Source organism: Tauraco erythrolophus, chromosome 14 (genome assembly GCF_009769465.1).
Source record: "Tauraco erythrolophus isolate bTauEry1 chromosome 14, bTauEry1.pri, whole genome shotgun sequence".
NCBI classification, from domain to species: Eukaryota; Metazoa; Chordata; class Aves; order Musophagiformes; family Musophagidae; genus Tauraco; species Tauraco erythrolophus.
The window spans coordinates 7,734,926-7,751,055 of record NC_141478.1 but is presented as its reverse complement, the minus strand read 5'-3'; the positions used below and the strand labels follow the sequence as shown (position 1 = coordinate 7,751,055).

At 42.2% G+C, this 16,130-nt stretch overlaps 1 protein-coding gene across 1 annotated transcript in view; it reads right to left on the bottom strand.

Moving 5' to 3' along the window:
• The window catches only part of AKAP13 (A-kinase anchoring protein 13), a 144,668-nt gene extending 130,326 nt beyond the window's left edge, over positions 1 to 14,342 (bottom strand). The window contains exons 1-2 of the mRNA XM_086620560.1: positions 14,205 to 14,342; positions 4,480 to 4,627 (exon numbers count right to left, since the gene is read on the bottom strand). Of these exons, the coding sequence (XP_086476686.1) occupies positions 4,480 to 4,627; positions 14,205 to 14,342 (286 nt within the window). The remainder of the gene's footprint in view (positions 1 to 4,479; positions 4,628 to 14,204) is intronic.
• Between the last annotated feature and the right edge of the window lie 1,788 nt (positions 14,343 to 16,130).

Sequence of the window (16,130 nt, the reverse complement as noted above, 5' to 3'; positions counted from 1 at the left end):
ATTGCGGATCGAAGGCTCAGAGTGCTATAACACATTGCAACAGTACACACAAAAGCAACTACATCTCACAAAAATTACCTTACTTATTGTATCAGTGACTCGGCTTATAGGCCGAGTGAAAGTTTCTTACCCTTCACTTGCTTGATCAGGAGCTGCTGTAGCTCTGGATTTACAGTACTGGAGTGTTTCTCCCTGTTTTCCACCAACGAGCTCCTCTGTGTTTCCCAGATCCTACACACCAGTCTTTAAACGCAAAGCACAATTTGTGCCCAATAATGCAGTCGTTATTACGACGGCACACAACTTGCACTAGATGCACCACACAAACACTCGAGTTCCCAGCACACCAGTGTGCTCTGTGAGCTTTCTCCTGCAAGAAAGTTCTCCCCAAATCTGCCCAAGAGCTTCCTGATGCCAAGATGCCTCCACTGCTCATAGTAGGCTGTGATCAGGGCTTTTGACTCATGTGGGCAGGGATCAGGTCATTCCTTCTTCTGTTAGCACATTTGCCAGATCATCATTTGAGGCTTTTTATTGTAAGGTGGTTGGTTGGTTGGTTGTTTTTTTTTTTTCCAGTGGGGAAAAAGCTGCTCTAGCAGCAGAGGCAGGTGATGAGGCTGCTGTCTTGCAATGAAGTTTCACTTCCCTGCTTTAGCACAGGCTTTCTACACTATCACGTGCAATGTGCTTGGCCATTCGGTGTCTCAGTTACCCTCCCTACGCTGCAGAGATGTTGGAAAGAAAATCGTTACAGTCTCGGTTACTACAGTAATAAAGACTTGCTGAAAAGCTCAGTTTACAACCCACACTTAAGTAGGACAAGTGTCCATGACATAAGTGGACATACTCATCTCCAACAGAAGAATTTCAGCAGCAACAGCAGTTTAGCCACAGCAGCAGAGCTGACATCATCTCTCTGCATCCTTCCCTGCTCACACCTTTGGTATTTTCTTAATACCCAAACTCCAGCGATCAAGCTTTTGCAACTAATGATATCCAAACTAGAGCAACATCCAGGGCCATGGCATCTCTGCCTGCTGTGCAGACAGACCTTAACGTGGAATGAGACAGCGATTGAAATTGTTCTGCAGAACTACAAAGTGCCTCTGATACCAAGGAAAACTTCTTTGATTATGGAGAATTTGGGCCAGATCATTTAGAAATAGAAGCATTTTAACAGCGACAGTAAAGCAATAGTTAAATAAGGTTTTGGTACCTTTTCACCAAGGCAAACAGAAGATGAGTTGGACAATGTAACCTGATTTGTCCTCAAGCTGGCAAAAGAGCTACTGGAAGCAGACAAAGCATCATCTGCTGCTGAATTCTTGTAACTCAGTAGCTTACACTTAAAGTGACTACAGATCAGCTCAGATGAGAATGTTTCTTACAAGTGGAAATTATTTCACTTAAATTCGTAATACAGTCAACAGTGGGGCAGGATAATCACCCCATCCCATCCTTCGGAGTAAGTGCAAAAATACAGGTAGTATTTCATCCATTGAGTGACTTCTGAATCTATGTTTAGCCACAACCTCAGAAAAAAAAAAAAAAGCTGTTCGTATAAATTTACAACCAGAAATCCTGTCTTATATTATGCAAATAATAAAGAAATAAAAGCTTAGATTTTAACAATACTGTTAACAATAGATATGCAATGTTTAAGGCTGACAATAAAGACAGCATATGAAAGAGGCAGATTGCTCTAGTAATTATACAAAACGCAGCAGTCATTGACTCTGCAACTGTTAGCTTTTATTTAGGTAAAGTCTTTCACGATATTCAGAATTTTCACAGACAACAAGAATTTAGAGGGTATTTGACAGTTTATGTTTCCATTCCATTTTCTTTAATTTCTCATTCAAAACCAACTTATGTTGTTAAAATTTTTTTTAAATGTGATTTCCTTTGAAAGCTTTGCTAAAATATTCTACTTAATTTTAGCAGCAGATGTAATCAAATCACTTCTCTTTCTGTTTTTTACGCCTTCATACATCATCAAAACTACTGAAAAAGTCAAGGAAAAAAAAAGAAAAGTAAAAATCTAGTGTTTGTTTTTCACATCAGTCTAACTGAACTATGGTTACCCCTTTCACCTCAGCCCCTGATGGACTTCATCTGAAGTTCCCTGGGGACCATATGAAACTCTTGGGATGAGGATGAGAGAAGAGCCTCCGAGTCCAGAAGCAGAGCAGAGGAGGCTGGTGGAAGAGCTCGGTACGCTCTTGAGTGAATCAGCCCTTCCTTTGTCCACCTGAGATGTCCCCAAGGAGCAGCTGTACTCCCAGGGACACCCAACACCTCTTGCATTGCAGGGACAAATGAAAGATGCTCAAAGCTGCAAGTGAGATTTTGGCTAAAAGCTGAGTTTCCTTGCAGAGCACTTGCTAAGTGCCCAAGCCTGGTTACTTACACAAGGGCTGGTTTCCCACACACTGTCTCTTGTTCACGGCTAATCCTGCAGAGAGGTCAAATAACGCCAGCTCTGAGTCACCACAACCATCTCCAAGGCAACTGGCCGAATATACAGTGTAAACACATGATTACAGATTCTGTGTCCAGTTCAGGAAAGAGGAGGAGGAGGAGGAAGAACTGACTTGAAATAAGTCATGCTTTTAGTGAAATCAGAGTAGTCAGTGTTGAAGCAACGCTGGACAAACGCATCTGTGTCAGTGGAGGGCATGAAAAAAATTGTTTTTTCCCATTTTGCTTCTCCCCAGAATTCCCTTCGCCACTAAGTTGTTTGTTTTTTTTTTTTTTTCCCCTCAGGTAGTTTCTCCAAAATGAGGTACAAGCACAAAAAGGGGTGCTATCCAAACAGCTGCTTTACATCTGAGATGTCACCTCTTCCCTTGCAACACAGTCCCAGACAGCGCTATTTGGCAGGAACGGGACTACCTTTCTGAAAGGCCCATTAAGATACAAGCTATATTTTAGGACAGCACCCATCTCTATCTAGCATCCCACACCACAAGATCACATCTCCACTGGGTCAAAAAAAAAAAGTGCCTATTACAACTAAAGGAACAATCGAGAGCAATTCCCTCCTTTCTCTTTGAATCACGAGCAGCATCAAATTTCCCCCTAACAGTGACAAAACAAGCCCCAGGAGCCCTCCCCAGTGCCTCAGTTACATTTGGGGCCGGAGGACAAGCAGAGCCCAGAGCATCACCTCGGGTACCGCTTGGCAGCCGCCGCCCCGGCCGTATCCACCGCTGCTCTGAGGACGTCAGGGCCAGCAGTGATGGGAAAGCATCGCTCCCGCCCGGAAATCCCATCAAGTACGGCGGTTGCCGCGCGGCTTGAAGGGGAACACTGAAGCTTTTCAGATCTTTTCTTGGCGACGCGGCCGCGGTCCCGAGGGGGAGGTGAGGTCATTGCAAGCGGGGCTGGCAGAGCCCCACGCCCGCCACACAAAAGCAGGGAAGGAGTCACCTCCTCTTCTCCCTCCTCTGGGAGAAAATAAGCACTGATCTAATTGATTGCACAGGGCTCCAGTCGTCAGTAAGCGTAAAAAGACTTCTCTTCCCAAGCCAACTGAGCAACCCGAACAGCAAAAAAAGAGAAGGAAGTGAAAAAATACAGTGGCCAACTTCCAGCTGCTCATCACCAGGAGGAAAAACTCCACAGCCTGAATTTTATTTTGTGTGCATCTCTCATAAAACAATACTTAGGAGAGAGATAAAAAGGTAAACCCAAGAAATACACTCGATGGCACAAGCTATACTGCGTACAGTGAAAACGTCAGGCGTTGTTCTCACACTAGTATCAATGTGCTGCATAGCAACAAGTCAGAATGAAAGGTTAACAGTAAGGACCGCAGCCTGGAACACGCTCATTCCCACGGTCCCGAAGTCACCGAAGGAAAACGCCGCGCCGATTTGTTTTGTTTTGTTAATAGCACGAAGGCTAAAAAAGAGTGGTGGGCTTTAATGTGGAAACCCACCCCATCTGAACCGGCTGTGCTGGAGGGATGGCACCAAGCACCATATGCTGCCTGCCAGAGTTTCAGAAACTCTGTGTTGGCTCTGATCTGCCTGACAGGATTTAGGGAAAAACAGTTGTATTTCACCAGGGCTACAGCAATGAACCTCACCCAGTTAAACAGATTCTAGGTTTAGACTCACCAGGCTGTACACTGCTTAGACAGTAACACCTCTACCCTTGCAAACGTGTCTTCTGTTATCTTGCTAACATTTAAAAGCTTTTTACTACGTGTAAATATAACCGTGTATTTTCCACAATAGAATCCCACAGTTACACATTAGGTAATAGTAATCTCAGAGTCACATAATTGTAGTGAAATCAAGCGAGAGATTTGTAAAAGGCAAAAGCAGTCTTCTGAACCACACTTTCTACTCTCTATGACCGTGCACATGAGGAAAAATACGACCAGGAAAACAGCATTACATTTAAGTCCACTTGAATTAACCAAATTTCATAGATTGATACACAAATATGCAAAGAAAGGCAATTGTTTACCAGGAGAAATTGTCTCCAGGCTCCCAGGATTAATCTTCCTCGTGCTTGTGCAGTGTTGGACAGTCGACCCAGTGAAGACCAAGTAAAAAACTACATCATCTTCAACTTTATCTTCCTCAGTCAGCTGCACTGTAATTACAGAGTCACCCTAGGAAAAAGGACAGGAAGGTTAGGTTTACATTTGCAAGAACTGCATTACATAAAATAAAACTTCTCTACGTCCAAGGCTCCTGCTTCCCGTTCACGCACTCCTTTCACACGACTCAGGGCCCATCCTAATTTTCAGATATGCAAGTCATCCTCAGCATGCCTCTTAGCATCACAGCCAGCCAAGCAGCTGGAAAATATGTCAAGCGCAGCTCTGGGAAGAGATAGGCGGAAATCTCAAGGGTATATGCAAAACAGCGACTTAATATGATGAAATCATGCCAAGTCTGACAAACATCAGCACGCACCCACACTGGGTTTTTTAATACACACACACACAGCTAAAACAACGGAATTGGGATAGAACACTAAAATTGCCTCTATCATAAACTTGAACAAATTCTTGCTCGAGCGTTCACATTTTCCCCATCCAAGCTAGCCACTGTGTTGATAGTTCCAGTGTAACCAACTTAATCACTGAACACATCTCTCATCCACAATCCCTAAACAAAGATAGGAAAGTTTCCTATCCAATGAGATTTTTTTCCACCTTCCTTAAAAGAAACCTCAATAATCATGGCTGTACAGATGGCGGCAGCTCTTCTCATCTGTAAGCTCATGTCTTGGTGAAAAGCTCTGTACACTATCAAAACCAGCAGTTTTTCAAGCACTGAACAGAAATCTGTGGTGATTTGTTGGCTCAATGCTCCTGCTTAGCTTCAGGGAGGCTTTGTTTCAGTATCTCACTATCTTCTATCACTTTGCTCATCTTTGCTATCAACAAAAATTATATTTATAAAGGGCACACGTGTTATCATAGTTAACCCAGCACAGGACACGGTAAATACACCTGCACCTCATACACCTGCAGAGACAACAGTAGGAGCGATATCCATCAACTTCAGTTTTCCATGGGGAAGGGAAAGCAAGGAAAGAGGATGGCTTGCCGTCACTGCAGCACTAAGTGAAGCACGTTCATTTGATCTCACCATACATCATTTATCTGCCTGAAGAAGTAGATAAACTGTGAGACACTGAGAACAACAGACGGTGAAGTGACCTTCTGCCCCTTTTCTATCAAGATCAAAACCAGTTGGATGCCCCAGTTCTACACTGCAGCTGCATTAGTCAGCTCTGCCATCACCCCATTGAGCATATGGTTAAGACTGCAAATCTGGAAAAGATTTTATTATTATTATTGTTATTTTTGCAGATTATGTAATTCTAATTTGCATATCAATAGAATACACATGTCATTTCATTTAAAACCTTCTTAAGATCATTCAGTTCATCCCTTCCCTTTGTCAAATACAACTATTGCAGAAAAATCCCAGCCTTCCTTCAAGCCCTCCCGTACACCCGTGCTGTGTAAGCATCGTTTCCCACGCTCTGTCTCACATCTCCCCCTGTTCTCCCTCATTCCAGCTCCTTTTACATCCCAGCACAGTTTCCTTCTCCTAAGTTCATGGCCAGTTCTCCTCCTCTGATCTGGCCTGTCTGGTACCTCTTGCCAGGGGCAGAACTGCACCTTGTTTTGATAGAAACAAGGTTTTGCAGTACAGAACCCAACCAGCCCCTGGTCTTAAAAAAAACCATATGGGTCAGTCTTACGACACATGGGAAAGAAACCCATGAATTCAGAAAGATAAATGGAGTCCTGAGTATAGCTTGCATTTTCAGAGGTTGCAGAGTTACAAATGTTCATTTTAGGAAGGTCTCATGTGATAATACCAGACCAGACTTCCAGCTGGGGATGAAGGAACCATGCAGCAAAAGTACATATTGTATACAGTCAGTGTTAAAATAAAAACAGGTGCAAAAAGAAATAAATCAAGTTTTAAATTCAAGCATGACCAGTTCACATGCTGAGTTGAAAACTAAATATTCCATTTCAAGCAAATGGATCCAGTTTTAAGTGGATGTTCAAAAAACCAAAAGCTGGAGTTTTAACCTACAAACCCTTTGTGCTTTGATTTTTATATCCATCTTTGTTCAAATTGATCCTCCCTTATGGAATAAACATACAAAATACTTAAAGAGACTTAACATGCAGGTGACATTTCACGACACCCATCAACAGAGCTGACTGTTTAAAGTGGTATCTGTTAAAGGATTTTTTTTTCTTATTTAACTCAGAAATCAAGTACAGCTGGTCTGATTCATGTGAAAGGAAAGTAAACCTGCACAGAGCCCACGTGAGAAGACACCTGTCTATCCATGTGAAAGTCACTTGCATTTCAAGGAAAAGCAATTTAATTTGCAGCATCATTGCAAAAGCTAATTTGTACACTTAGTTATTGACAAAAAATATAAAAATAAACATAACAAGGCTCAACACCAGAGGTTCCACATAACCTGAAATCTGGCAAGCTTGGACTTCAATAAAGATAACTGAACTTCTCATATGGGTACCTGAACTTTATGTGTGGAGCAGTCTGACTAAATTTTGAAAGTGGCCTTGTTTTGGGAGGTGGTTAGACCAGATGACCTTCATCAGTCCTATCCAATCAAAATTATTATATTTATATTTAAATGCAGTTCTTGTTTAAGTCTAGGGGAAGACAAATTATCATCAGCTGATATCAATTTAAAAGGCTCTTCAGCTGTGTCTAAGTAGCACTTTATGGTGGGACAGTCTCCACCGCCCTGCTCCCTTCTCCTCCTCCTCTTCTGGAGGATCCTCCAGCAAAAGACTGAAGGGGAATGCCCAATATCCTTAACATAACTGAACATTTTATTTTTTTCTCTGATTGAAATTTTAAGTTGTCTCCAGATATCTTCAGCAAGATTGATAACATGCCACTTAACTGCTGTGTGCTTCAGTTTACTTACAGGTGTCTTCTGAGCTATCTATTAGCTGAACATGGTACAGCTCACTGGGCATGATGTGATCCAAGATCCCAAAGGAAAAAAGCACTAAATAAGAAAGACTATCCTCCTTCAATGCCCATCTCTATTTCTCAGTTATTAACAATTTCATTGTCCACTGCCAAATTTCCTTTGATTTTTAAAAGTTACATTGAAACAACATATTTCTTTTCAAATAAACAACGCACACAACAAGCCCCTCTCTTTCAAACATTTTTGAAGTCAAAGAAAATCGGTTACAAATGCAGCCAAATTCCTCCAGCCCACATAGAAGACTTTCCAACAGCACTATAGCATTCAGCCTCCAAAAACATTTTAATTGAAGTATGTTTACCTTTATTCATTTAATATTGTACAAAAAATGTCATCTGTTCAGTATCACTGCCACACAAGGTGGTTATTATAACCTCTCTTTCATCCCAAATGGCTAGAAACGGGAGGCCAGCCTGCCAATATCCCTTTGGTGAAAGTACAGACAGATCAAAGTCATTCTCTGGAATGCTCCAACAAACAAGAATAATTTAATTTCAAAACTAGTTTGGATTGACTAATATTTACTTGGCTTAAAGCCCATTGGAAATGAAAACATTCCATTTTGGTCCATTCATGAAAGAGGTCGCCGTCTCCCTCGTTCGGATCTGAAATCTCTGGTTTCAGATAGCTGTAACGGGATGTAAAGGACATGGATGTGGCTCTTTCCTCTAAAAACTGAAGGGCAGAAGCAGGTGGTCTGCCTCACAAGGGATGGGTCTAAAGCCCTGACCTTGGGCTTTAAACTCCTACAAAACAATTCCGAAAGCGATTTTAGCATGGCACATCTCTGAACCTTTGCCTCAGTTAAGACGGGAGAAATGTAATTATCTCTAAAAAGACCCAAATGCTTTTACTGGGTCTAAAAAACAGTGCCAGATACGCAACGCACCTGTTTGTCAGCATATTTTGTTGGCATTAGGGCAACTCCACCTTTTTAGGTATTTGTTTTTCCAATGCTGCAGCTACAGAGGTACGGAGATTGTGCGTCGGCAAAGTACGAGCAACTCTGAGTAATCATTTCTTCTTTCTCAGACTTGGTTTCTGTGTCTTGAAAGGGGAATTATTTACCTTCAAATTACTTTTTTTTTAAAAACAGATGACTTCAGCAGTATTTGGAAGTGACAATGAAGTAAACAAAATCTTTTAAGCTCAAAAGAATTAGGATCGCTTATGTTATTAACTAAAAAATACTATCCACTTTCCAAAAAGAAATAACTGTTTTAAGCATGTAAAGGCATCTTTCTTTTCCACTTCATGCTCTGCAAATCCGTCTGTTTTTGGCGAATCATAGAGGATCCTTTACAGTGGGACTTCAAAGACAGCCCCAGGAAACTCAGCATTCAAGACCTCCAGATGAAAACCATGAGTTTAGCTGGGAAAGGTGAGTTTTCGCTGAGGGATATCAGCCCTATGAGCAATAGGTACATTTCTCTATAATAGACTAAGCTGGCTAACAAAATTTAAAGTTTCTTTAAAAAAAAGAAAAAGCAAGCCAAGAAGTACTTTTATAGCTGAAGCATGTGATTTCTAAACTGGTTTTCCCCCCATGGTTCAATTTTGAAATATGTTATCTAACCCACTAACCACCCACTCTGACCTCCCCACACACAGAGTCTAAAAATACTTATGAAAATGAAGCGTGTGTTAGATAGCTACTAACTGAAGCTGAAGCACTCAAGCATTACTTTAGCATTCTGCTTTTAATAAGAAAACACTAGCAACTAGTAATCCTGAATTTGTTCTACATAGAAAAGCAAAGTTGCTGATGATGACCATTACCATCTCCAGCTGTTTTTTTCATGCAGGTAAAGCCTGGCCAGTGATGGAAAGTCCATGTGTTAGATGGCTTAGAGACTCACATAGAAGGAAGGAAACCTTCCTCCCAATATATTTTCTTCTAAAGAGCTGTTGTACACGTCTGTGTGATGATGCTTGATTAAAGAGGCTGAATTAGGCACCGGATTAGATGAGTAAATGTAACCTGCCACTGTAACAAGTTTTGTTTTGCTTCCGCTATTCATAACATGAATCAGACCCTTGTTGGGTCATTGCTTATTGCATTATGTTGGGAGGCAAAAGAAGAAATATGCTTTTGAAACAGATTTTTTTTCTCCCCTTCAGGAAGCTCTAAATAGCTCCTAAGAGAGCGGCACTATGCACAGGAGGATAGCACAAAATCACAGATGTGGTTTCTTTCTCCTCCTTAAAGGTACCAATGAGCCTGAATTCCTTGATTTGTTCAATTTTAGATGGAGTTGGACTTGTTACTCCAGCTACTGTTTGACACAGAGTATGCAGGATCGGGCTGTAATTACAGCAGGAGGCAAGTCCTTTCACATCCCTGTGCTTTGAGTTTCCCTGTCAATGAAATGGGAATCGTTGTTCAAGTGCACTGAGTGTTTTTCATCTAAATTGCTTTTAAAGGAAAAGCTGGCTTTTCAATCATATCACATTTTCTTTGGAAAGTGCGCAGGACCAACAATAACTAAGTTAGACAAAAATCAAAGGGAAAGTTGAGATAATTCCACCTCAAATTGAGAACTGCAGAATATTCTGAAAGCAGCTGGAAGATGGAAAAGGCAACTGCAAGGCAGTTTTAGAAAATGTAGCAGAAAGCATCCAGGAAGAAAAATAGCAAAACATCAAGATGCTCAATGATCCATTACCATCTACCTCTGCCAGTACACTAGGTCAACAGCTAAACTTTTGCTCCCAGTGTCCCCATCTCAGCCAAGTATCCTGGAAGATCGCTCCCATCTAAAGTTACTTTGGGTTAATGCAAATGTGCCTAACCATCTGGAGAACCACGACTGGAAAGGACACCTGCAGCACATGGACATCTCCATGCAGAACAAAACCACGTGCAGCCACACGGGCTCCTGACTGCAAAAGGAGAGTGGGTTCGGTCAACTATTTTTAGATCAAACATGACAGTGCCCTCATCTCCTGGAACAACCCTTTCGATAGAGAGAGACTTGAACCCCAGTTTTTCCAGGTCTGACTAAGTGCTCCAGCAGTCAGCTGTGACACAGGCACCAAGCGCTATCACTGCTGGCTCATAAAACCAAGGGACACTCTTCCTCCATGGCAAGAAAATAACCTACATCCAGCAAACTCTTCCAGGCTGCTATTCCCAGGTTAACAGAAGCAGATGAGCAGCTCAACCTTGAGAGGTGGAATCTGGGGATAGGTCCTGCCTTCAAAACATCCAGCTGAGTCCCTTTCTCCCTCTGCCTTAGCACAGGGTGAGTTTGCCAGTGGACCTCACTTAACCTTGAGTGCATTTTCTCTCATGGGAACATTATTAGAGCTCCTAAGTTGTTTCTTGGTACTTCACTCCCAGATGCTACAGCAACGCAGCTTGAAACATGCATCACCTTTCGCAGATGGTGTTATTTACCCTGCAAGCTCCCAGCATACACGGATAAAAGGAACGGACCACGGGAGGAGGTCAGAGGTATCTGCTACAGCAAGGTAACAGCAGTCATTACAGACACCCTCAACTTCACCAGTACGTATTGACTTGAAGAAGTATTTAGGAGAAAAATCGCATCAAATGCAGTTAATTCTGTAGAACTCTAGTTCCCAGAAACAAAGGTAGGGCTGTGAAATCTGTCTGAACACGAGTGGCTTTAGGAATCCCTCCTTGCCTGGAGATATCCCCTTTGATAAAGGCAGTGACCTGGGTCACAAGCGTGAGGAAAGATGGATGTCGTTTGGCTGGAGTATTGCAACCTCCTGCAGATAAAACCCCCAGGGAGAGACTCCAGAAAGAAATAGAATGGCAAGCTGCCAAGTTTGGGGTGGATTTGGGTCCTTTTTCATAGTCAATGACTTCAAACTGCTCAATCTTAAAGGAGCACGAAAGAGATGTTGTTTTCTTAAAATAAATTAAAAAAAAATCACAAAGGAAGACAAGAAGAATGACTCCAATGGTTTGAAAAAAAAAAATTAAAAAATAAAAATAAAAATCAATCTCCGAACCCAACTTTATTTCCCTTTTAAATTAACAGCAGTGCTATTATTTCTGCCAGTGAAAGGTTTCAGGTTAATGGCACAGAGACCAAGTCCCTCTGTGATGAGAAAGACAGATTTTGCAAAGCAGTCTCTTACCTTCAGGAAAATAAAATCACAGACTGTAACGTCTTGCCCACAGGCCACCAAAAGAGAACGAGGGTACCTGTCTTTCTGCCAGCCCACACAGCAACTCGAGGCAACACCTTCCATATTTCATTAACGCTGCGCTGAGCCAAGTGATCACCCTTCCAATGCTAGCCACAAAGCCGTGACTGAAACACTGCCATACTTGCAAAATAACCTTCTTCTCTCCATCACTTTCTTCCCCCAAAGGTGAGAAAGAATTTGGTTCAAAAATAAGATCAGCTTAGCATGCTGATGGATAAACAGTTGATGCAGGGCAAAGTAGGGATGCAGAGTCAAAAGACCATTCAGTTAAGACTCTTTAGGTAAAAGGAATATGTGGGAAAACACGGACATCTATGATTAATAGCCCTGAACTGTTGCCTCCAGGCCCAAGCAGACTCCCACAGATCCATCCTGAGTGTGACCTGTGCCGAAAACACAGCATGGACACCCTCAGCTCGCCTGTCTGCAGAGTCAGCATCGTTACGGCTGATTTATTAACACAATCTCACAGCCACGCCACGTCCTAAATCAGTCCAGGTGTCTAATCCTGCAGCAGGGTTTATTTGCAAAGAGAATAATGATGGTCTGAGGAGAGCAAGAGGTGGATTTCCTACTCTGAACCATTGTGAGCAACACAAACTCCTGCAGAAGTGGGTACACTTGAAGAGATTCGTTACTAGTAGCCCACATCTTTTGACAGAGCATGTCTGAGTCGGTCTCCAAATCAATCAGCTCAGAGATGAAAATTTGAGTGTCAAGACACTATTACAGGTATTATATACATACTAATCCAGGCAGCTTGAAGGAGATCTCTACAGACTGCCAACAAAATCCGTCCAAGTAACAGGATCCCGTTGGTGCTGAAAATGACACATGATTTATCTTTATGGATACATCTTCAAGACATATCACTTTGGTGCACAGAGCCAGGCAAGTTATTAGATTGGGCTGTTAATCACCAATCGAGCTGCATCATTGCTTTAGCTCCACGTTCTCTGTAGCATTTACTTTACCAACACTTGTTCAAAGCACGTTTAGTGCATCTGTTTGGTGCTGGACTCTGCTATTGAAACAGCCAAGGTCATTTCTAATAATCTTTTATGACATAGGAAGACATGACAAAAATCAACAATAAAATTAAGTGCACAATTAAAAAAAAAAAATCAAAGTTAAGTAGGAGAACAGAAAGGACGAGTTAAAATGCCATTCACCATTTGTGTTACATGCAAACATCTAGGGAAGAACTGCTATGATCATTTTATTGTTTGGGTGAAATTGGTGGTATAGTGAAGAAAATATTGACTTGATTTTTCATTTATTTGGGCAGTTTAGTGTCAGTCAGACCATCCATTTAAAACACTGTGCTTGCTGTCCTCAGTCACCATGGCCTGTACTGCCTGACTAAGCAACTACTGATAGCGACCCCGAACCCCTTCCACAGCGAAGGGGTTTAGCTCTGATACAGAAAAGAAGGAGGTATGGAATAACACACCGGGGGTTCGTCCTCTAAACTATGCAAGTCTCCATGTAATGCCACCACACGAACATGAAGACAAGATGAAAGACGGGGAATTTCTCTACAGCAGAGTATTCCCTCCGGTACCATCCAGTCTCTACAAGTACTGATGTTACTATTAGAGATTCTTCAGAAAATGTGGCAACTACTACAATCAATTCCTATAAAACACATCCGAATTGATGGGAATGTCTTGCTCTGGCTTCATCCTAAAGCCTATTCTGTTCTTCGCTACACTGTTAGAGAACTCAACCAGATGATTTTATTACCAGCTGCTTGAGTGATTGATAGTATTTCCTGCTAATTACTCACGTAGCAGTAACAATAAACTTGTAGTGCTTGGGAGAAATAACAGGCAGCCTGAATGTATTCAGTGACTAACAAAAGTTCAGCTATTTTTTTGGCATCAGAGAGGTGAAGAGAGTCACAGTTCCTGGAAGATAAAGTACATAGGATGACACATTATTTGAAACAAGCCCCTATCACCGCAGTTATTTTCACAAAGAGCCTTGATGTGTTTTAAAGGAAAAAAAATAAATCAAGTTTGAACACTAACATCCAAAGGTACAGGAGAGCAGAAGGATGGTGTTTTCCTGGTACTTGAGCCTCCTCTACAGTACAGTAAAACCCTTGAAGGGACCGAGTTCAGAGTGTGTTTCAGAATGCTCCATTTTCCTGTCAGCTGCAAAACACCCTCGCCAGTCTTTAAATATTTCACAACTTCAGTACTTGGAGCTACTGTAATGATCGAGGCACTTTTTAAAGTGGCTTTTTTTTTTTTTTACCATTAGAGAACAGAAACTATTATAACCGTTATCTTCCTGAAAAACAACCCCCTGCAACCACAACTACCAGCCAGATGAAACTTTTGCAATGCTTGGAAGAAACACTTTGAAACAAAGATAGAAACAGCGTGATTCCGCGTCCTGCAGCTGAACTGCCACTTGATGGCAGTGCACAGCATCCATCTCCGCGCGGAACAATTAATCACAGCTTTATTCCGTTTCCCACTCACGCACGCTACGGCGTTGCTGTATGGAGCAAGGCAGAGGCCGAGCGTTGGCGGGGACCCGGCATGCAGCACGTCCCGCAGAAGCAGACGGGAGGCACCGCAGGAAGAGCGCAGGGAATTCGGGAGGCTCTTCGGAAACATCGCGCCTTCGTTAAACCGACGCCTTCGTACAAGTCCTCTCGCACTCCCTTTGCTGTCAGAACTGCCTCTAGTCTAACCAAATGAGTGCCAGCACTTCGGTACACAAAACAAAGCGAGGACATGTTATCGTGAAGAAAGAGATGGGAAATTTCTTCAGTCATTCTAAAGGTAACATCAGAATATTTATGAACTCTCTACATAAATATATTCCACAGAGGAAGAGTAGTTGAAGAGTATTTTCATCCTCTTAAACATCAAGTCCTGATCTCCATCGCTCACTCCTCGTGAGAGAAGGGGAGGAGACCCTGTCAGCCAACGCTGGGGATGGGACACAACCGCTTAGCATCTTTCCAAATATTAACCATCTCACCAGCTATCACAAGAAATAGAGAATCATTTCATCCGTTTATAATAAAACTCTCAGTGCGACAATGTAAGGATTCCTTCTGCAGTTTCACAAAACAGACTGAAGCAATCTAATAGCTCCCTAAAAGAGGAAATCGTTGTCTCCTCTGCTTTCCCACCCCTTCCCTGTACCAGCTCCAGCATCCTTCTTCTGGAAGTCGTATTATTTAAAGTTCACAGGTAATGCTGCAAAGCAGCATTGACTTAAGGGCAGAATTTCAGACAAATGCTCCAGACTTTGCTTAAGATAGACCATTTATGGTTTACCAGCTGATTCATACCCACAAAACAGGATCATAAAAGAAAAGATCAAATAGATAATTATGAGAGGAGGACTTGCAACCCGTATCTCCAGCACTTTTAGTTTCTGACAATATGGAGGAAGGGTTGAGAAAGCACCTCTGAGCTGCAATTTAATCTATGTCTCATCCCAAAAGAAGGTAACGCTGACAGTCAGGCAGCCTCTTCCGACTTCCTCAGCCAAAGCTGCCTTCAGCAAATGCACAGAAGTGACCATTTCACCACAAGTCCTACATTAGCATCGCACAGACCTCACTGCGAAGTCCTCACTTAAGGGGAGCAAGCCAAGTGAACAGCTTTGTGATAACCAAACTGTGCAACCTTAAGTCTTCATTTAGGCACCCAGGGATTGAGAAGCATCAGGCAGCTTGCTAGAGGATGACACAGAGCTCAAGTGGCAGCTGCGAGACACCCATTTCAACAGAAAAGATGGCTTCTTGCATGATGTAGACCAGAATTTGGGAAGTGGAGGATGAACAGAACCCGGATCAAGGACCTAAGTAACAAAAACTTAAAAGATGAGGTCAAGTACAGTTTAGTGAGGAAGTTATTTTGCCTGCAGAATGAAAGCAGAATCAGACGAGTTGCAATGTGCTCCTCTCAAAAAAAAATCAGTTTATTCAGGCGCCCCAACCAAGTTTCTTAAAACTAACCAAGAAGCTGGTTCTTCCACAAGCAACAAAAGTAAATATTATATTTGTAAAAGATGCTCAGAGGCCTTATACTCATTCGTAATTCAAAGACATTTTGAAGGTGGGGCAGAAAACTACTTTGTCATTAAGAAGAAATCAAGTATCCAACAAATAAAAGACAAAAGGTTTATCAGATCCTCTCACCACAGAGCTGAACTAAACATCAAGGCTGGTTCTCCTCTTGCCTAAGGACCTCGAGAGAACAGGGCTTCCGTATATTGATTTTCGTGAGAAATTCCCACATCAAAAGTATGCGAGGTATGTTCTACTTTTTCTGCTGGACTGATCTCAGCTATTCAGGCATCCCAGTGGCCTTTGTCACCATAGATGCCACTAAGCAAACAAATTCAGCGTTAGTAGAAAAGTAACTAAACCACAGCTGCCAGCCTCT